Genomic DNA, 23,120 nt, shown 5'->3' with positions numbered 1-23,120 from the left:
AACAACAATGGCATCTTCAGTGGTGTAATCCTTCCAGATCTTTTTGATATTCTATCAGGGCTCTCCCAAGGTCCTTATGAACCCATGGTCTAGGGGCTGAATTAGAGATGTGTTTGGGGGCAAACAGACCACTTTGACACATTCAGTGTTGAACTCATGAGGTTCTGGGTGGCCAAGGACATTGTCTAGTATCAAAAGAACTTTAAAAGGCAGTTCCCTACTTGCAAGGTATTTCCTGACTTCAGGGACAAAGCATTGTTGGAACCAATGGAAACAAAGTTTCTAAAAAAGGGGGGGGGCAGTTCTTGCTGTCCAGACCTTCTTGTTGTCCAACCAAAAGCCTGGTAGCTGCAGGGGTTAGCAGCTTTACAGATAAGGGCAGTCCTGAGCATAAACCCAACTACATTTGCACAGAACGGTAGCTAACCTATCCCTCGATGCCTTAAATCTTGGTATTTGCTTCTCTTCCTAATAAATGTCTTTTGTGGCATTTTTTCCCCTCCAGAATGGGGCACTTTTGTCTGCATTAAAAACCTTTCAGACTGATATTCCTTCTTCTCAATGATTTCCTTAATGGTGTCTGGGAACTAATCCGCTGCCTCGTGGTAAGAAGAAGCTGCTTCTCTTGTTGACATTTTAAAAGCCAAACCTCTAGAATTATCAAACCAGCCATTGCGGCAATAAATTTTCCAGCTTTAGATCCCTCATCTTCCTTTTTCTTTTGAAGTTGCCATATAGACTTCGCTTTTTCTCAAATCATATGAGTCTCTAAGTATGTCTTACTTATAACAGTTCTGCACCTACATAAAAGCTGCATTTTCAGTATGATAAAAAGGTATTTCACAAAAAGTGCAAAGTTTTCACACCTGCTGGCTTAGCTGCAGTGACGGATTCATGAAATTTTTTTTTTTTTTACAGTGATCCTTATACTGGATCCATTTATCTTGAAATGGCAGGCAACTGCAGCTGTGGACTTCGATCTACGGTACATATCAAGCAATTCAACTTTTTTTTTTTTAAAGATTTTATTTATTTATTTGAGAGAGAGAATGAGAGATAGAGAGCACGAGAGGGAAGAGGGTCAGAGGGAGAAGCGGACTCCCTGCTGAGCAGGGAACCCGATGTGGGACTCGATCCCGGGACTCTGGGATCATGACCTGAGCCGAAGGCAGTTGCTTAACCAACTGAGCCACCCAGGCGCCCTCAACTTTTTCTTATAATGTCATGACTTCTCTTTTAGGGAGCACTTCCAGCATCATTAGTGGCACTTCATATGGGTCCCCTGGTGTTATTTGGGGGTTTACGGTATTTCACTAAACATGATGAAAAATACGTGAACTGGGAGAGAGGACTTTGTACTGTAATATACAATTTATCAGAGATGAACTGTTCCGTGACAGTGTCACACACCATTTTAAGTGTATACAACACTTGAGCTTAAGGCAATACCAGCAGGTGGATACAAAATTATTACAGAAATACAGATGTGGGACAGTTAATTTTATACAGTTATCACTGCTGAATCTTTTAGTTTACATTTGTCTCAAGTGCAAATGGCGTCATGTATGGTCTGCTTGTGTGTGTAAGTTTTGACAAATCTTAACTTTGCATAATAGATTTGTGTATATTTTATGGTAGTGATAAAAGACTATTTTCCACATATATTTTGTGCATTCATGATGTATTTTGCTTAAATTTTCAATATTTCTAGCTTACATGGTCCATCTGTGAGTTTTTCAAATTGTCCCAAATCTTCAAAAAATTTTCCAATATATTTATTGAAAAAAAAATCCGTGTATAAGTGGACCTGCACAGTTTAAACCTGTATTATTCAAGGATCAACTGTATATATTTGATATAAATTGGCAGAAATCTGTAAACTAAGATAATAGCATTTATAACGTTAAAACACTGAATACATAAGACCAAATAAAAATGTTCAAAATTTCTACACTGAAAAAATACAAAAATTGCTGATTAAAAGATGTGTATAAATGAAAAGGTATAACATGCCCATAGACTGGGTGTCTCAATATTGTTAAACTGTCCATTCTTGTAAATTATATATTTGATGTAATGCCCATTAAAATCTCAACTTTTCGGTGTGGAACAATTGAAAAAATAAATCATTCAAAGATGTATATGAAAATGCCAAGGATCTAGAATTGCAGTGACAATTTTGAACAAGAACAAAATTAGAAGACATATACCACCAGACGTCAAGACTTACTATAAATCTGTTTACCCTAAGAACATTTGGTGTTCAATGGAATAAAAGAACAGAATAGATAATTTAGAAATAGACCCCCATATATGATCATCTGATTTATCATAATACCACTATGACACAAGGGGGAAAGGAGAAGGTGGCCTTTTCAATTAAATGATGTCAAATAAATTGTATATTTGTATGGAAAATATTAATTTGACCTCTACCCCACACATAAAAATTAATTTCAGATGGATTTTAGACCTAAAAGTGAAAAGTGCAGAAGGGAATGTAGGAAAATATCTTTACAACTTTGGATTAGGAAAAAATTTCTTACACTGGGCACAAAAAACACCAATCATAAAAGACTGATTAGTTGTTCATTAAAATTAAAGTCTTCTATTCATCAAAGGACATCAAGGCAAGTTGGAGATGAAGAGATGATATTTGTAACACAAGTATCCAAAAAGTACTTTGCACCCAGAATATAGAAAGAATCCTACAAATGAACAAAGCGTTCCCAATTAAAAAACATGGGCAAAAGTCTTGAAAAGGCACTTCTTAAAAGAGGATATTCAAAAAGCCAGTAAGCACCTAAAAGGAGATTCAACATCATTAGCCACAAAGGAAATACAAATTAAACCTATAATGAGATACTGCCACACACTAGAATCAGGCTTTGTCGCCTTTCCTCTCCATTGAAATTGCTCTAGTAAAGGTGGCCTGTGTCATCTCCATCCCCTAACCCTGTGGACACTCTTCAGTTATGTCATTTGAACCTGACCATGCTCCTCTTCTTGAAATGCTTGGCTCTAAGGCAGGGAAGAGGGTTTTATGTGTGGTGAGGATTAGGAGGTAGAAAGCAGCTAGCAGACTAGGCATCAAGTTATGTCAACGCTTTAACAGCCTGGTCTTTTAGGGGTAATATTTAAAGGTTTAACTCTCAAACTTTCCAATCAGAAACTGGTATATTACATCCAAAGGAGGTATGTTTCTTGGTAACAGTTTGAAGTTCCACTATTAAAATTCAATCAGAAATGGTCATTTTAAAGTGTCAAATTATTCACTTGTAATGGGAGGAAGCTCGTATCATTTGTCCAATATCCCCTTCCCAATATTAAATAGATACATATTCTAACATTGTGGGAGGGGTATTGGATTCTCTTTTCTTCAGCCTCCACAGAAGCATAGCTCATCATGTCTTGTCCTTTTTGGATATCAGGTCCATGGTCTGTTAGGGTCTTCTGGTATCAGGGCTGCAGCCTCTAGGTTCTCATTTTTGTTCCAGGACTCTTAGTATTTCCAGAACTTCCAAGACTTCATTTATGGGCTTGGGTATCGTTGGCTGTTTCCTCTCTCTCTAATCCATCATGGAACGTTCTGTGAGGCTGTACATGGAACTTTTCACCATTGTGACATTTTCTTCAGTGTCATGTTGAAGGTGGAACTTCTCTTGAGGCTTGCAGACCTGTAGTCTACAGCCTGGACGCCAAGTTCCAGATACTCTTGGATATGTTTTCTATTTGTCTGAAATTACTACCTCCTCCAAATGAAACCAAGAGGGTAGAGGGAATGAGGTGCTGGGTAACTTCTTTGGAATCTAGGCAGCATCAGAACCAATTCCCATGCTCTTAGATCCATGACTGCCCCTACCTTGCCAACGTATTAGGGTAATTCTTGGTACATAACAGGTGTCCAGTGAATTACCTCCACGAGTAAAATAGGTTTTTACTGTTTATGATAATATTACATGCTCATTGAAAAGAAAAACTTATGAATTACAGAAAAGTGCAGAAGTCAGACAAACAAAAAATACTGGATACTCCATGACTCTAAAACAACCATTAACTTTTCAGAGACCATACTTTCATTCATGGTTCTCAAAAGTTCACACAAATACAGTTTTACATTGAGTTTTAAGCCATACATGCTACACTTAAATTAAAAAAAAAATTCCAGTCCTTTCCCCCATTTATCCCCCTACTTCTCTTCTCCCTTCCTTCAAGGTAACCAATAATAACAGCCTGGTATACATTCTTCTGGTATATATACTTGTTTCCATGCTCAACACCTAAATGGGTGTAATCATTAACAAAAATAAAATCCTGTACACATAAAGCTCTGTAATAAAGCAATTAGTTATTAAAATTTGTGGGAATACCTTGAGTTCAACTAATGTAGAAATAACTAATTTTAAAAATTACTATCATGCTGTTCCACAGAATGGTTATATCACAATTTATTCCACCATTCCCCCATCAATGGGCATTCAATTTGTCTCCACTTGGTTTTCTACTTTGTCTCTACAAACAATACTTCGACAGAACTCTTTATTTGTGTGTATTTTTATGCATTGATGATGTTATTTCTGTGGGGGCAGATTCCCAAAGTGAGACTGCTAGGTCAAAGTATTTTTATTTTAAAATTTTATTTAAAAACTTTAAAATATATGTTGCTGAATTGCTGGTGGAAATATAAGTTGATAAAACCTTTTTGTAAAAGTAGATGGCTCCCCAAAACCCACTAGCAAAAGATCTCTTAATTTTTGCCAGCTCCACGAAGTGGAAGTGACATCTCACTGGTTGTCTTAATTTGCATTTCCCTGAGTGCTCCTTAGGTTCATAACATTTTCAGAGATTAATGGCCATTTACTCTTCTATGACTAGCCATCTAGTCCAGATGGATTAAAGACTTTAATGTAAAAAATAACCAAAATCTTAGAAACAAATTTAGGAGACTATTGTATAATCAGAGATTAAGGAGACCCTTTTAACTAAAAGAGTAAATTAACAATCTAAAAAGGAAAATGTATAAATATCTTACTATGAACAATTAAAATGTTAAAGTCTTTTACTATATAAAAAAGCATAAAGACAATCACTAGATTAAAAAAATTTGCAACACACATGAAAAAGGATTAATATTTCAAATACATAAGAGCACCTCCAAATTTATAAGACAAACCAATAGAAAAATAGGCAAAAAATATATAGGCAATTCATTGAAGATGATTTGTTAAGTGAATAAAGTATGAAATCTGGATGAATACTTTCATTTGTCCATTATTTTTCTCTATTGTGAATTTTCTTAGAACTTCTAAGATTTAATATGACTGTATGCTTTACCACATTCTTATGTTTCTAAAGTCTCTCTCTCTTTTTAAAAGGTTTTATTTATTTGAGAGAGAGCAAGAGCAGGGGGAGGGGCAGAGGGAGAAGCAGACTCCCCACTGAGCAAGGAGCCTGATGTGGGGCTTGAACCCATGACCCTGGAATCATGACCTGAGCTGAAGGTAGATGCTTAACCGACTGAGCCACCCAGGCGCCCCCTCTAAAGTATCTCTTAGGTGCGTATTTTCTGATAAATTGCTCCTGGAAGTTTTCCCACATTCATAAAAGACACGGTTTATGATTCTTCTTGTGGAGTTGGCATCCGGATGATTTATTAATCTTTATATTAGTTGAGTTTCTCTTTGATGTATTCTTTGATGTACAGTAAGGCTTGAGCTACTCCTAAAGGCTTTTCCACATTCATTACATTTATAGGGTTTTTCTCCAGTATGCATCCTCAGATGTACAGTAAAGTCTGAGTTGGTTCTGAATGCTTTTCCACATTCTTCACATTTATAGGGCCTTTCCCCAGTATGAATTCTCTGATGTAGAGTTAGCTGTGATAGAGTGATGCAACCTTTTCCACATTCCTTGCATGTATAGGGTTTTTCTCCAGTATGTGTTCTCCAATGCACTGTTAGGTATGAACCCCTCCTAAAGGCTTTTCCACAGACATCGCATTTATAGGGTTTCTCTCCACTATGGATTTTCTGATGTTCTGTGACATGTACCATCTGGCTAAATGCTTTCCCACAGTCATTACACTTAAATGGTTTCTCTCCAGTATGCGTTCTCTGATGGGTATTAAAGCCTGAGTTACTTGTGAAAACCTTCCCACATTCATTACATTTATAGGGTTTTTCACCAGTATGCCTTCTTTGATGTACAGTAAGTTGTGATGTATTAGTGAAAGCTTTCTCACAATCATTACACTTATATGGTTTTTCTCCAGTATGTGTCCTTTGATGTACAATAAGGTATGACTTAGTCCTAAAAGATTTTTCACAATCATAGCATTTATAAGGTTTCACTCCAGTATGAATTTTCTGATGCTCTTTGAGATTTACCATTTTGGTAAATGCCCTCTCACATTCATTACATTTATATGGTTTCTCTCCAGTATGAATCCTCTGATGTACAGTTAAGTGTGATTTTATTCTGAAAGATTCCCCACATTCATTACATAGATAAGGTTTCTCTTCAGTATGAATTCGCTGATGTATAATTAGGGATGAAGAACGCATGAAGGCCTTTCCACACTCATTACATTTATAAGGTTTCTCTCCTGTATGCATTCTGTGGTGTACAGTAAGGCATGAATAATTAATGAATGCTTTCCCACATTCATTACATTTATAAGGTTTTTCTCCTGTATGAATTCTTTGATGTTCTGTGAAATTTGCTATACGATTGAATGCTTTCCCACATTCATTACATTCATAGGGTTTTTCCCCAGTATGAGTTCTTATATGTACAATAAGGCTTGAATTACTTCTGTAGGCTTTCCCACATTCATTACATCTAAAGGGTTTCTCTCCAGTATGAATTCTCTGATGGACATTAAAAATTGTGGTATTCTTGAAAGATTTCCCACATTCATTGCATTTATATGGTTTCTCTTCATTATGGGTCTTCTGATGTACACTAAGATATGACTTATTCCTAAAGGCTTTCCCACAATCATTACATTTGTAGGGTTTCTCTCCATTGTGAGTTTCCTGATGTCTTGCAAGTTTTGATTTATCACTGAAAGCTTTCCCACATTCACTACATTTATAGGGTTTCTCTCCGGTTTGAATTCTCTGGTGTTGATGAAGGCGAGCACACTGGCTAAAAGATTTTCCACAGACATTGCATTGATAAGGTTTCTCCTTAGTATGAATTCTCTGATGTACCATAAGGGATGAAGAAGCAATGAAGGCCTTTCCACATTCATTACATTTATAGGGTTTTTCTCCAGTGTGAATTTTTTTATGTTGACTGAGATATGAAGGCTGGCTGAACATTTTCCCACATTCATTACATTCATAAGGTTTTTCTTTAGTGTGAGTTCTCTGATGTTGAATGAGTAGTGACCTATAACGAAAAGACTTTTCACATGTACTACATTTATAGGGCTTTTCTTTATTATTGTATTTTTTCCCTAACGTAAGTTCTGAAGTAGGCCTTATGGCTTTGCTGCCTTCTGTATCCTTGCAAATTTTCTTCCCCATATGTGTATCTGTAATCAAATCTAAATTCTCAGTGAAATTTTCATGTGTTTGGCATTTGCTGTGGGGTTCTTCTCTGATAACTCCTGCTTCAGGAAAAAGAATAGATCCAAATCTAAAGCCTCTTTGACCAGAGGAAATTTTCTTGTGAGTAACTATTTTTTGGTTCAAATGATTTTCCTGACTATTTTGCAATCTCAATATCCTTTCATTCCATTTCCATAATCCTCCCATTCTGGAGTTCCATAGACCATTCTCTGTGAGTTTATATATTATGGTCTCTTGTGATACATCTTCAGAAATATCCTCGATTGATACATTCTTGGTTGCAGGTTTGGTCTCCAGCTCTGGGGGAAAAAAAGAAATAAATCAAATCAAATCAAATGACTCCTATTTCCTAAGCTAGGAAGATCTCAGTAAACAGGATAATAAAAGGGAAACCTCAGCTGATAATGAATACGAGGTTTTAACTGCTTGCAAATTGGCCTTGTTTTCTAAGAAGAAAGAGGTAGGTTTGAGGGAGGCTGGTTGAGCCAAGAACCAAAGTAGTAAACTCAGTTTTTCCCCTACTAAAAAAAATTCATTTATGGTAACCCTCCTAGAATCTAAGGATCTCAAATACTACTTTTCTCATTCCCTTTACAGTGAACTTCACCCCCAGATCATTCTTCATAAGTTGTGACTACTTTCTTGCTTCCCATTTACTCTACAAACCAGGCATTAGTTCCCAACCATACTTTCTATTTGTCCTCATTCTTTGCTTAGCTTTTTGTATGAGGCTTTTCTCAAATAAGGGCATTTGTTCCCAACCATACTTCCTGTTTGTTCTCATTCCTTGCTTGCTAGCTCTTTGTATGAGGGCTTTCTCAAATTTCCCAGGGTAGTTTATTCAAGTCTTTGTATGTACTTTTTAATCAGACGTTTATGGAAAAAAACACTACGATTTTTCAGAAAGTAGTTGAACAGCAAATTAGTCAAAATTAATATTTATAGTTATTAATGTTTCAAATAGTAATAATAATCATCAAGGGTAGTTTTGCAACCTTTTTATCTCTTAAGGACATTCCTGAAAGTCTGTCAAAAAAACCGGATCAAAACTACGTACACCTTGAATTTTAAAGTCATGAAACATTCCACTATCCACAAAAGGTTTTGATCCAACTTGTTTTTATTTATTTATTTTTTAAAGATTTTATTTATTTGACAGAGAGAGACACAGCGAGAGAGGGAACACAAGCAGGTGGAGTGGGAGAGGGAGAAGCAGACTTCCCGCTGAGCAGGGAGCCCAATGTGGGACTCGATCCCAGGACCCTGGGATCATGACCTGAGCCGAAGGCAGACGCTTAATGACTGAGCCACCCAGTCACCCCAATCCTATTTGTTTTTAAACATTTAGAAATAAATGCCTGAAAGTTAATTAGAAATTTATTTATTTTTAAAGATTTTATTTATTTATTTGACAGAGACACAGTGAGAGATGGAACACAAGCAGGGGGAGCAGGAGAGGGAGAAGCAGGCTTCCTGCTGAGCAGGGAGCCCAATGTGGGGCTCAATCCCAGGACTCTGGGATCATGACCTGAGCTGAAGGCAGATGCTTAACAACTGAGCCACCCAGGTGCCCCAGTTAATTAGAAATTTAAAAGAAGTATAAAAATGCAGGGGCGCCTGGGTGGATCAGTTAAGCGTCTGCCTTTGGCTCAGGTCATGATCCCAGGGTCCTGGGATTGAGCCCCACATCTGGCTCCCTGCTCCGTGGGGAGCCTGCTTCTCCCTCTCCCTCTGCCTCTCCTCCTGCTTGTGTGTGCGCTCGCTATCTCTGTCAAATAAATAAAAAATCTTAAAAAAAAAAACAAGTATAAAAGTGCAGAGCGCCTGACTGGCTCAGTCAGTTGAACATCTGATTCTTGATCTCAGCTTGGGTTTTGATCTCAGGGTTGTGAGTTCAAACCTCATGTTGGACTCCACGTGGAGCCTACTTAAAAAAAAGTATAAAAGTGTTTTAAAAAGTAAAATATTGGGGTCCCTGGCTGGCGGAGTCAGTTAAGTGTCCAGCTCTTAGTTTCAGCTCAGGCTGTGATCTCAGAGTTGTGAGATTGAGCCCCGAGTTGGGCTCTGTGCTGTGTGGAGTTTGCTTGAGATTCTCTCTCCCTCTCCCACTCCCGCTTGTGTTTGGTCTCAAATAAATAAATAAATCTTAAAAAAAAAAAGTAAAATATTGGGGCATCTGGGTGGCTCAGAGTTGGTGAGTGTCTGACTCCTGGGTTTTGGCTCAGGTCATGATCTCATGGGTCCTGAGATTGAGCCCTGCACTGGACTCCACACTCAGTGGAGGGTCTGCTTGAGGATTCTCTCCCTCTGCCTCTCCCCCTACCTGTGCATGCATGCCTGCTCACTCTCTCACAAATAAATTTTTTTTGAAAAGAGTAAAATATCAAATTGTATATACAAGCAAGTTTTAAGACCACCACCCCACAGTGTAATCTTTTTTAAAAAGACCAAGATTTGAGGGTTGCCTGGCTGGCACAGTTGGTAGACTATGCAACTCTTGATCTCAGGGTTGTAAGTTTGAGCCCCACATTTGGTGTAGAGTTTACTTAAAAATAAAACCTTAAAAAAAAAAAAGGACAAAGATTTGGATTCAGGGACACCAAAGAGGGCACCCCTAGAACCCAGTCCACCTAAACGTTTAATTGAATTAAGGTAACTGGGGACAGTTACAGCCTTTATCCTAGCAGCCCACCAAGGCTATATAATTCTCTATGGAAAAAGATTACACAATCCAGAACTTCAAGTTTTCATATCAATGCTTGACAATGAAAAATAATAGGCATACAAGAAGACAGAAGTCTCATTAGAAAAAAGTCAAGAGAAGGGCACGTGGGTGGTGTAGTTGGTGAGTGTCCACTCTTGGTTTCAGCTTAGGTCATGATCTCAGAGTCGTGAGATTGAGCCCTGTGTTGGGCTCCATGCTGAGCTCAGAGTCTGCTTAAGTTTCTCTCTTCCTCTCCCAACCCCCTCACTCCACTCTCTTTCTCTCTCAAATAAATAAATCTTTAAAAAAAAAAAAGAGGGGGGGAAAAAAAAGGAAAAAGGAAAAAGGAAAAATTCAAGAGAAAAACAGATAATAGAAACAGATCTAAAAGGTATCCCAACAGTTGAGGTCTTAAAATAATGCTGATTAGTACATTCAAGAAAATAAGACAAGACCAATAATTTCACCAAATAATTGGAAAGTATAAAATAAGAATCAAATGCCAATTCTAGAACTGAAAAATAAGAACTCAAAGACTAAAAGCACAGTAGATACAACACATGAGAATGTTAACAAAATGGAAAATAGGTCAGTAGAAAATATGCATACTGAAGTACAGAATGATGAAAAACTTGAAAAAATTATTTTAAAAAACATTACAGAGACAAATACGATAGAGTGAAGAGGTCTATCGCAGATGTAAGAGTCCCAGCAGACTGGAAAGAGAAGTGAGACAGAATGAGATGAGATCAAGTTCAAAGACAGTAACACCAAAACATTTTCCAAAACAGATAAAAAATATCAAGCCACAGATATTAGAAGCCAAATTAATCCCAAGTAGGATAAATACAAAGGAAATATAAAATAAACTGAAAGACAGATTTCTGTCAAGGGGAAACAATCAGATCACAGGTTGCAAACTATAGCCAAATCTGTTCCACTACACGTTTTTGTATGGCCAGTGAGATAAGAATATATAGTTTTAAATGGTTGAAAAATATATTAAAAGGATAACATATTGTGACACATTAAAATCATATGAATTTCAAATTTCAGTGTCCATAAATAAGGTTTTACTGGAAATTTAACCACATTCTTTGGCTAACATTTTGTCTTTGGATGCTTTTGTACTTACAATTGCTAAATGGAGTAGTTGCAACAGAGCTATTATGTTTCCACAACGCCTAAAATATCTACTGTCTTACCTTTTACAGAAAAGGTCTGCTGACTCCTGAATTAAACAGATGGTTGACTTGTCAACAGATTTGATGTAAGACAGAAAACAATGGAATGATATTTTCACAATGCTGAAAGAATGTGATGCCAACCTAGAAGTCTAAACTTAACAAAAATATTATCCAAAAAAAAGATTAAAAATATTTTTAGATAAAAAGAAAAATGGAGGGGCGCCTGGGTGGCTCAGTCATTAAGTGTCTGCCTTCGGCTCAGGTCATGATCCCGGGGTCCTGGGATCGAGTCCCACATCGGGCTCCCTGCTCCACGGGAAGCCTGCTTCTCCCTCTGCCTCTACTGCTCCCCCTGCTTGTGCTTTCTCTCTCTCTCTGACAAATAAATAAATAAAAATCTTTGGGGGGAAAAAAAAGAATGAAAGAGGAACTCTTTTTTTTTTTTTAAAAAAAAGAAAAATGGAGGGAATAGGATACTGGCAGGTGTGAATAAAATTAAATATTAGAGAGTATTCTTTAAGCAGAAGAAAAATAACCCTAGGTAGAAGCTTTGAAATGAAGAAAAAAAATGAAGAGAAAGTATAGGCAAAAATATAGATAAATCTAAATGAATACTGACTGCATAGAACATAGTCTTATGAGATTTGACATGTAAATAGAATTAAAATACATACTTTCAACAACATACAAATTAGGTTAAATAAGTTGTTCTAAGATACTTGCGTTGTTTGGGAAGAGAGAAAATCTAAGCGTGCTGAATCAATGATGCATGCTTTAATCTCAACGTTAACCATTAAGCGAATAATTTTAGGAATTTATAATTAGCAAGTTATTAGAGGGGGAAATAGAAAAATAAGAGATAATAAATCTAAAGGCATGAATGGGGAAAAAGAATACGGAACAGGCAAGATACTTTCACAGTTGGATGACAGATTTAAACACCATGTAATTGTATTACGTAAATATGAACTAAATACTCCAAAAGATACAGACTGTCCCTCAGGTTATTTAGAAGTAATTTTGTACCATCTGGGTCACAAACAAAATCTGGTTAAGATAAAAATCTAACAATTGGTTAAAACAAAAATCCAACAATATGCTACTTATAAGAGAAACAAAATACAAGGATATATAAAAGATAACAGAATTAAAATGAGGTACTATATAAACAATAACCAAAAGAAAGGTGCTATAGTGGTATTAGAACAAGGCAAAATAGACTTTAAGGCAAAAACCATTATGGAGATAAAGAAGACACTTCAGAAGAATAAAAGGTCCAATTTAACAGAAAGGTATAACAGTTATAACTTTGTATTTACCTAATAACACAGCCTCAAAATACATTAAAAAAGATAAAGTAACTAAAATAAGAAACAGACAAATCTACAGTCTTACTGGGAAACATTAAAAAAATCTTTCTTAATAACTCATAGAATAAGCTGACAATCAATAAATACTTAGATTTTAGCAACACAAAAAACTTGATATATCTGGGGTGCCTGGGTGGCTCAGTCAGCTAAGCCTCTGACTCTTGGTTTTGGTTCAGGTCATGATCTCAGGGTCGTGAGATTGAGCCCTGCACTGGGATCCGCACTTGATGCAGAGTCTGTTTGAGATTCTTTCCCCCTCTCTCTCCTCCCTCTGCTCCTCCCCCTGTTTGTGTGCTCTCTCTCAAATAAATAAAATCTTAAAACAAAAACTTGATATATCTAAAACTGTACTCAATACCTATAGGCTACACATTTTCCAAGTGCACACAAAATGTTTTCAAAATTGTCCATGTGGTGAAGCAAATTTTAAGAAATTTGTAAAGATTGAAATCATATACAGCATCTCTGAACACATGAAAAATTAAGGTAGCAAGATTACTAGAAAATCCCCAGATGGTACAAAATTAAGAAAAATACTTCTAAATAACCTGAGGGACAAAGATATCACAACGGAAATTACCAAATGCTTTGAACTCAGTAATTATGAAGTTGCTACATAAAAAGAGGGTGTAATGTAGGGGTTTTTTTTGTTTGTTGTTGTTAAAATTTTTTTGGTCTTTTATGGGGTGTGATGAAGTCTAGATAGCCTTAAATAAATTATAAAAAAGTATAGCTGAAAATCAATGATATAAATATCCAACTCAGGAAGTTAAAAAAGATCAGCAAATTAAATGTTAGAATGGTTAAAAACAATAAAATAAAGAGAAGAAAGTAATGATACAGAAATCAAACATAAAAAAAAGATTCTTTAAAAGCCAAATAAGATTGATAAACCCTAGGCAAGACTGATTCAGCTAAAAGACAGAAGACAAAAAAAAAAAAAAAGTCAATGTCAGGAATGAAAAGGGAGACATCAAAATAAATAAATAAATAAATAAAAATCAAAAAAGAAAAGGGAAACATCATCTCAGATCCATACAGACATTAAAAGAGAGGATAGTATGCCAATAAATTTAAATTTTAGATAAAATGGATCAATTGCCAGATAAACACAATTTACTAAACTGAAACAAGAAGAAATAAGGAATATTAATAGTCCTATAACTACAGAAGGAATAGAAACTATAAACACCTTCCATAATAAAAGCATCAGGCCAACATGGCTTCCCCAATGAAATCTATGTATCTTTCCTGGGCGCCTGGGTGGCTCAGTCATTAAGCGTCTGCCTTCGGCTCAGGTCATGATCCCAGGGTCCTGGAATTGAGTCCCACATCGGGCTCCCTGGTCTGCGGGAAGCCTGCTTCTCCCTCACCCACTCCCCCTGCTTGTGTTCCCTCTCTCGCTGTCTCGCTCTCTCTGTTGAAAAAATAAATAAAATCTTAAAAATATATATATATCTTTCCCTCTCTCACAACTCTTTCTTCTCCTTACTATAAGCTTATGGCCTTGCTTCATATTTTACTTTCAGTTCAAAAGCTATTATAATAGAATGTCTTGATCTTCCCATTACTGGTTGACCTATTATCTGCATCCACCTTCTTCAACTTTCCTAGTGTGATAGCAGAAGAGGTGGCCTCTCTGCCTATCGGTGGTAAATCCCTCCTTTTCCTTTCTTGAGTTTATTCCCTTTACCCTTCTCACCCAGTTTAGTTTTAGTTCTTTACTGATCTCATCTTGGTCTTGCAATGTTAATTTCGCCCTCTCCACTACGGCGTCATTGTTATCAGCACGTGAATATGCCATAAAAACTCCCATCTCAAATATAAAACAAAAGATTTTTGTTCTTTAGTCCATATTTTCCTGTAGCTATTGCTCCATTTCTCTTTCCTTCTTCATGGTGGGGAGGGGGGAGTCTTCTCTCAAGAGTCATCTAAAACTATCTCTAATGTCTACTTTTCATTCATCCTTTCAAAAATATATAATATTTTCAACATTCAATGTTAATGAAAAGGACTGAAGATGACACAAATGGAAAGATATTCCATGCTTATGGATTGGAAAAGCCAATATTGTTAAAATGTCCATACTACTCAAAGCAATCTACAGATTCAATGTAATTCTTATCAAAATACCAACAAAATATTTCATAGAATTAGAACAAATAATCCTAAAATTTGCATGGAACCAAAGAAGACCCCAAATAGCCAAAGCAATCTTAAAAAGAAGAACAGGGGCGCCTGGGTGGCTCAGTCAGTTAAACACTCTTGATTTTGGCTCAGGTCATGATCTCCACCCCCTTTCCAAAAAAAAAAAAAAAAAAAACGGGAGAGAGAGAAGAACAAAGCTGGGGGTTTCACAATCTCAGATTTCATGATATTACAATGTGGCAGTAATCAAAACAGTATAGTACTGGCACAAAACCAGACACAGATCAATGGAATAGAACAGAATAGAGAATTGAGAAATAAACCCATGTTTATATGGTCAATTAATTTATAACAAAGGAGGCAAGAATACACAATGGGGAAAAGACCGTGTCTTCAACAAACAGTGCTGGGAAAACTGGACAGCTATATGCAAAAGAATGAAACTGGACCACTTTCTTACATCATGCAGAAAAATAAACTCAAAATGGATTTAACACCTAAATCTAAGAGCTGAAACCATAAAATTCCTAGAAGAGAACATACACAGTGATTTCTTGGACAATGGGCATAGAAACATTTTTCTAGATATATCTCCTCAGGCAAGGAAATCAAAGGTAAAATTAAACTATTAAACACACCAAACTAAAAAGCTTTTTGCATAGTGAAGGAAATCACCAACAAAACAAAAAGATAACCTACTGAATGGGAGAAGATACCTGCAAATGATACATCTGATAAGGGCTTAATATCCAAAATATATAAAGAACGTGAACAACTCAGCACCAGAAAACAAATAATCCAACTGAAAATGGGCAGAAGACATGAAAACATATTTTTCTGAAGAAATACAGAATGGCTGATGGAGACATGGTAAGATGCTCAACATCACTACTAATTAGGAAATGCAAATTAAAACCACAATGAGATACTACCTCACCACCAGTCAGAAAGGCTGAAATAAAAAACACAAAAAATAAAAAGTGTTGGTGAGGATGTGAAGAAAAAGGAACCCTCACATTCACTGTTGGTGGGAATGTAAATTGGTGCAGCCACTGTGAAAACAGTATGGAGGTTCCTCAAAAAATTAAAAACAGAATTATCATATGATCCAGTAATTCCACTACTGGGTATTTACCCAAATAAAACAAAAACACTAATTTGAAAAGCTATGGATACCCCTATGTTTATTGCAGCATTATTTACAATAGCCAAGATATGGACGCCACCCAAGTGTCCACTGACAGATGAATGGATAAAAGACATGTGGTGTGGATATACAATGGAATATTACGTGGTCACAATAAAGAATGAAATCTTGCAATTTGCAACAACATGGATGGACCTAGAGGGTATTATGCTAAGTGAAATAAGTCAGTCAGCGTGTAATGTAGGAAACAAAACAAATGAACAACAAAGAAAAGAAATTAAAAAAAAAAAAACCCAAACTCTTAAATACAGAGAACAAACTGGTGGTCACCAGAGGGGAGGTGGGTGGGGGATGGGTGAAATAGGTGAAGGGGATTAAGGAGCACACTTATCTTTTTTAGTTTTTTTTTTTTAATTTAATTTAATTTTATTATGTTATGTTAGTCACCATACAATACATCATTAGTTTCTGATGTGGTGTTCCATGATCCATTGTTTGTGCGTAACACCCAGTGCTCCATGCAGTACGTGCCCTCCTTAATACCCATCACTGGGCTAACCCATCCTCCCACCCCCTCTCCTCTAGAACCCTGTTTGTTTCTCAGAGTCTATAGTCTCTCATGGTTCGTCTCTCCCTCCGATTTCCCCCCTTCATTTTTCCCTTCCTTCTCCTAATGTCCTCCATGCTGTTCCTTATGTTCCACAAATAAGTGAAACCATGTGATAATTGACTTTCTCTGCTTGACTTATTTCACTTAGCATCATCTCCTCCAGTCCCATCCATGTGGATGTACAAGTTGGGTATTCATCCTTTCCGACGGCTGAGTAATATTCCATTGTATATACAGACCACATCTTCTTTATCCATTCATCTGTTGAAGGGCATCTTGAGGAGCACACTTATCTTGATGAACACTGAGTGATGAATAGAATTATTGAATCATTATATTGTACATCTGAATCTCATATAAAACTATGTTAATTATACTTGAATAAAAAATCTATAATATTGATACATGAAAAGAATATATGTAAAACATATTGAGTTACGGATGGCATCATGATAACATTCTCAAGTGAACTAGAATCTATTTCTTTAATTCCATCTCCACTATCAGTTTAACAAAAGTTATCATCTCTGCCTAGACTATTGTAACAACCTCATTACCTGGTTTAATGCCCTCTAGTTCAATTTCCACACACAGAATTATTTCCTAAAAATCCTTGATTAAAGTCTGTCACTGCCTTCACACTCACTTTGATTAAAATCCAAATAGTTACGAACACCTACAAAGCTCTGAGTAGGCAGGCTGTTGTCTAACTCCGATACCAGTCTCCTGCTCACTGAGGCTTCAGTCACAGCAACCTCCTTTTCATTTCTAGAACACATTTCATTCTTTTCTGTGTCTGGTCCTTTGCCTGGAATGCTTCTCCTTTCCTCTTCCCTTGGCTGCTTGCTTCTGAATCTTCAGGGCTCAGCTTTAATGTCCTCCCCTCAGAAGCCTTCCCTGACCATACTCTCTGAAGGAGGCACCTTCATCTCCATCCCAGTTACTCTTTCATATCCCCCAATTTATCTCATAAATGAAGGTTGTTACAACCATTATTTAGCTTCTTTTTATTTATATACTTGTTAATTTCTCAAAATTTAATCTTTGTGATGGCAGGGAGCTGGTCCATCTTACTCATTGCTGTAGACCTAGTGCCTAACCCAGTACACAGAATACAGATGTCTGATAAATACCAATTAAATACATAAATAAATACTGTATTTTGATTCTCAACTGATTCCTTGTTTGTATTTTCAATGAACGAAGAACCTGGAGGAAAAGAGGAGGGTCCCCCCCAAATCTCAGCAGGCTTGCAAGTGAAGAAAGTTAAATAATGAGTAAATAGGTTTGGCTTAAAAGGAACCAGTGGTGACCCTTAGGAAAGCGTTTTCAGGAAAATTAATGAAGGAAGAGATGTCAGAAAATGGTTCAACAAATGAGAAAAATGTAAAGTTAACTGGAGAGGACAGAACTGAAAGGGGTGCTTCATGCACGTTTGAATGAAGGACTAAGTATGAAGATCATAGCCTCAAGAAAGCAAAGTAAGACGGGACTGGGAATCAAAAGTAGAGACTAGAGAGAGAAGGAGAAGCAACAGGAGAGGGAAAAGGAGAGAGAGAGAGAGAGCAAGGGAGGGAGAGAATCTCTTCTTCTGAGATAGTTTTGAGCAAGGATACTCCCCAAAATATTTCAGATGTTCTGCTCCATCCATAACCTATAAACTTAAAACAAATCCAGTCCTCCTCGTTTTTATTAACTCACCTGGATAGGGAGTTCTTGCAATCTCTCTCTCTACAACACATGGTCCTTTTCCATCCTCCAAATGAGATATCATGTCTGGTTTGGAAACTGCGAGCCCTGTTCAGAAAAAAATGAATAGGACTTGACTGTGTCTATGAGTAAGAACTATTGCCAAATTCAGTCTCAGCTCTTAATCTTCAGTGCAGAGTGGCTATTATGGGAAGTTCTGGAGATGCACTGCCCAATAGAGTTGTCAACAGCCACATGTGGCTATTTAAATTAGTTAAAACTATATAAAATTTAAAAATCAGTTCTTCAGTTGGACTAGCCAGATTTCAAGTTCTCAGTAGCCTCAAGTGGCTAGTGCCTGTCCTATTGGACAGCACAGATACAGAACATTCCCAGCACAACAGAACATTCTATTGTACGGTGGTGTTACAGATGATTACAAAGGAGCTCAACACCATGATCCCAGGTTTTCTGGGATAATAGAACATGAGAATAATCTGAGTTTAGAAAGAAAATGAACACATTTTTTCCTTTCTTTCTGGAGGTACTGATAACTCCCATTTATAAAAGTGATCAGAAAAAACTTTAGTTCTAAATATGGGCTACTGTCAACAATCTACAAGATTCCAATGAAATATGTATTCCTTACTCTACAATGGGTGGGCCACTTAATTAAGAGCAAGGGATAGCATGACTCCCAACAACATCCCCCTAATATGAGATCTTAATGCCTAAACTCTAACCCCAAGTTCAGTTAAGTACTTTAGAGGCTCTATATCTTCAGCAAACCTGATCAAGTGGGTAGATACAGGAACACAGAAGTTATTCTTACCCAGGGAGACAAGATTCCTATAATTCTCTAGCATCACATCCTTGTGTAGGTTCCTCTGTGAAGGGTCCATCAACCTCCACTCTTCTAATGTGAAGTCTATAGCCACATCTTTAAATGTCACGGAATCCTAAAATAAATACACTGTGATCACCCAGGGACTACACAATGCGACCTGCTGGGCAGAATAATACATATAAATCTGGAGGAATACTCCAGAAATCAGAATCACCAAATGACCACTGAAGTTCATCCCTTAAAGGATGAGTGAATCTCTGCACTGATAAGAACTTAAAACCACAAGAGGAAGCCCATTCCATTTCCTGAGTTTTACTTGAAGCAGGATTTTCTTTTCAGACTAATTCAAATCTGGCTTTCTCTAACTTTGAAATATTGGTCTTACTATATTATCTGGAGCCAAACAGTATGGTTTCCTCCTTCCCTAGAAGGTCTTAACATTTGATAACAGCTAGTAGTTTCTACCCAAATCATCCTTTCTCCCTCAAAACCCTGGCTTATCTATACTATCTGCTCTTCCTCAGTTCCAAATCTACAGAATATGACTTAATAAAAGACAGTTTATCATTCAGATTGTAGATACAGAATACTGTAAGCCCTGTCTTTGAGCAAGAAAAGTAAGAAATCATGGGGACTTTGGAGAACTTCTTTGGGCAGGATATGAATTATATATGTGCTTCTATAAAAAAAATGAAGAATGAGCCACAACATTTTTTTAGTGGTTACCTGTTAGAGGAAGGAGGAAATAGAGAGAGTGGACAGGACTGAAATTAGAAGCTAGACTCTTTTGAATATTTCTCGTTTTGTAGATTTTACTTTTGAACCATGTAAATGTATTATGAAAAAAATTAAAATTTAAAAAAGCCATCTCTAAAAATTAAAAGAAAAATGAAACCAGTTTGAAGCACAGACATCCATCAAAGATGAAATATTTTAAGTGACTTTAAAACATAACAATTTGCTGTATATCCTTTGTGAAATATACCCCAAGAAGAAAAAGAATGGCAAAAAACAAAAACTGTGTTTTCAATAAATAATTGTACTGTTGGTGGTAGTGATGAAAATGCTATTTTGTAACTGCTGTGTGTGTAGTGTTTGATAAAGCAAATTAGTGGCAAATTATTGATGCCCTGAGAACAAATAAATTTGGCATGACAGAAAGAAGATATAAATGTAATATTGATGATTATGCAATAACTCCATAGATCCAAATTTGAATTGGAATTATCAGTATAAACTCATCAATTATTTTAGTTTTAAGGAAAAAAATAAATTTCCTAGCTTCATCGACGGAAAAGCCCTAAAAATAAAAACAATAACTAATAAGGTAACATTACGCAAGCTAGACTGTGGCCTTTAAGTATTATTTTCACTAAAAGGAACCAAGGCCTGGAACATTCTGTGATACCAAAAGGCAGGGCAGCTATCAAAGACTACTAAGATCATATCTAAGACACAGGAGACAACTTGAAGAGGCTCCCACTAGTTAATAATAATGGGACAATTTGAACATCAGTGAGGATAATAAATACAATGGGTTTCAAAAACACACATTTAAATTCATGATTTCATAATACTACTATAAAAATACTCATTGATTATTTTTGGAGGATGCCTGGAAACTGGTAAATAAATAGAAATAATTAACCTTTTGTCCTTTTCCTATGGAAAATATATATAGCTTGTAGAGTAACCAAGTGTGATCACACAGTTGATGAGAGATTTCTCTTTATGGAAGGATTCCAGTTAATACATGATAAGGAACAAAAAAAATTAGAACATCATCATTTTGCAACCTCTAATGAATTAAAGGGTCATCAGTGGCTGCTAATATAACAAAGAGGCCTCAACAAGGCATTATGTGCCTTCTGGTAGTATACACCAGATATATGAGACACTGTCGCCAAAAACATTTTGGAAAGCATCAAATCAGAATCTGATTAAGCCTCTAGATCTAAAGAACAATACACTGGAAATACAGGGGAAAGAGAAACATCTTAAATAACCCTTATTTAACAATCAATAAAATTCATGTTGTATGAAATTCTAAATCAGTACTGTCCAGTAGAGGTATATTGCAAGTCACGTATGTAATTTAAGGTTTTCTAGTAGCCCCATTAAAAACAAAAGGAAACAAGTGAAATTATTTTTAATATTATTTAGCCTAATATATATGCAATATTATAACCTTAACATGCAATCAATGTAAAAATTATTAATGAGACACTCTCTTTTGTACTAAGTCTTTGAGATATGATGTGCATTTTAAATTTACAGGGCATCTCAGTTTGGACTAGTTACATTTCAGATGCTCAACAGCTACATGTGGCTAGTGGCTACTATACTGGGCAACACAGCTAGAAAGTACAAATAATGTGGGTTTCTTCAATGAATTATTACAAGGAGAAAAAAAGAGGGAGGGGGAAAACGCTAGCCTAAAAGTAACCTGAGACAATATTAACTAATCATAACATATGAATCAGCTGGGGAAACAAATACCAAGTCAACATTTGATGATATTAAGGCTTTCTGCTGAGTTTTAGCTGAAACCATGGTAATATACTTAACATTAAAAAACATGTTATAGATATATGTAACAAGATTTTTTTTAATTAAAAGATTTTATTTATTTATTAGAGAGAGTGAGCACAAGAGGGCATAGGGTCAAAGGGAGAAGCAGACTCCCCCTGAGCAGGGAGCTCGATGCGGGACTCGATCCCAGGACTCCGGGATCATGACCTGAACCAAAGGCAGTCACTTAACCAACTGAGCCACCCAGTCGCCCTGATATGTAACAAGATATTTGTAAATGAAATTATATGTCTTGTATGTGCTTCAAAATAATTAATGAGAGAGGGTAAGATTACAAATGAAATATGATTATCCAGGGGCTGATACTTGTTGAACACAGACATTAGGTACAAAGGGATTCAGGAAACCACTCTCTCTTCTTTTGCGTACATATAGTGCATAATATTTGTCAGGTGCTGATCGAAGGCCTTGTTATGTAATGACTGAATCCTCACAATAAAGAAGGTGCTAATAAGAAAAGTGAGGCATGAAAAGGTTCCATGTCTTGCCCAAGTTCTCAGAAAAGGTAAAGTCTAGATTCAAATTCAGGCATTTTGACTCCAGAATTCAAACTTATAATCACTAACTCTATGATCTAATAAGCTAAAAATCCCGATTCGCTGATTAGTCGGACCAAGGTCTCAAGTCAGATTATATTTGGCTAAGATTTGCTCTATATCAGAAGAAACAGATTTCTACTGGGGTGTTTTCCTGCCATACAGATATGTATACTTGTCAACTATTTAAACTTCTGTATTTATTTGTACCTGAAAGTCCATGAAGCAAACTTTTCATTCTGTTAATAATAAAATATGGCTAACATGGGAGATAATGACAGTATATAAACTTTATTGTTAATCACGTCACATGTCACTCAAATTATAATGAACTTACTGGGTTTTATTTTCTTTCCCCACCAAGAATGAAACCCCAGGAAAAACATAAGAAGGCCCTCAGCTCTCAGCTCTCACCTTTGGCTTACTTTGAGGGTCTGTGCAAGCAAGAGTTGTAAACTGCCTACTTAAGACTACTAAGAGAAGGTATGCCGATCACACACAAAAACCTTTTGGCAAATGCTAGAAGACTTGCTGGCTTAAGGCATTTAAGAAAATCTGTGCCCAAGGGAAGCAAGGGCAAAAATGAACTACTGGGATTTCATCAAGATAAAAAGCTTTTGCATAGCAAAAGAAACAGTCCACAAAACCAAAAGACAACCGACAGAATGGGAGAAAATATTTGCAAATGACATATCAGATAAAGGGCTAGTATC

General features: G+C 36.4%; 1 protein-coding gene across 7 annotated transcripts in view; it reads right to left on the bottom strand.

The window, feature by feature from the left end:
- Positions 1-1,045: 1,045 nt before the first annotated feature.
- The window catches only part of ZNF624 (zinc finger protein 624), a 52,932-nt gene continuing 30,857 nt past the window's right edge, over positions 1,046-23,120 (bottom strand). For 6 of the 7 annotated variants that reach the window (XM_073881754.1, XM_073881756.1, XM_025864104.2 and 3 more), the window contains 3 exons: positions 19,265-19,391; positions 18,445-18,540; positions 1,046-7,876 (listed from right to left, as the gene is read on the bottom strand). In XM_073881754.1, coding sequence (XP_073737855.1) covers positions 5,661-7,876; positions 18,445-18,540; positions 19,265-19,391 — 2,439 coding nt within the window. In that variant the 3' untranslated portion in view covers positions 1,046-5,660. The remainder of the gene's footprint in view (positions 7,877-18,444; positions 18,541-19,264; positions 19,392-23,120) is intronic. The other variant, XM_073881758.1, reaches the window with a different exon arrangement.

The sequence above is a fragment of the Callorhinus ursinus genome, unplaced genomic scaffold (genome assembly GCF_003265705.2).
Source record: "Callorhinus ursinus isolate GAN/ISIS: 27379988/994484 unplaced genomic scaffold, GSC_fseal_2.0 scaffold43, whole genome shotgun sequence".
Classification (NCBI taxonomy): Eukaryota; Metazoa; Chordata; class Mammalia; order Carnivora; family Otariidae; genus Callorhinus; species Callorhinus ursinus.
Note: the sequence above shows the minus strand (reverse complement) of the source record. Positions and strands in the feature narration are given on the sequence as shown.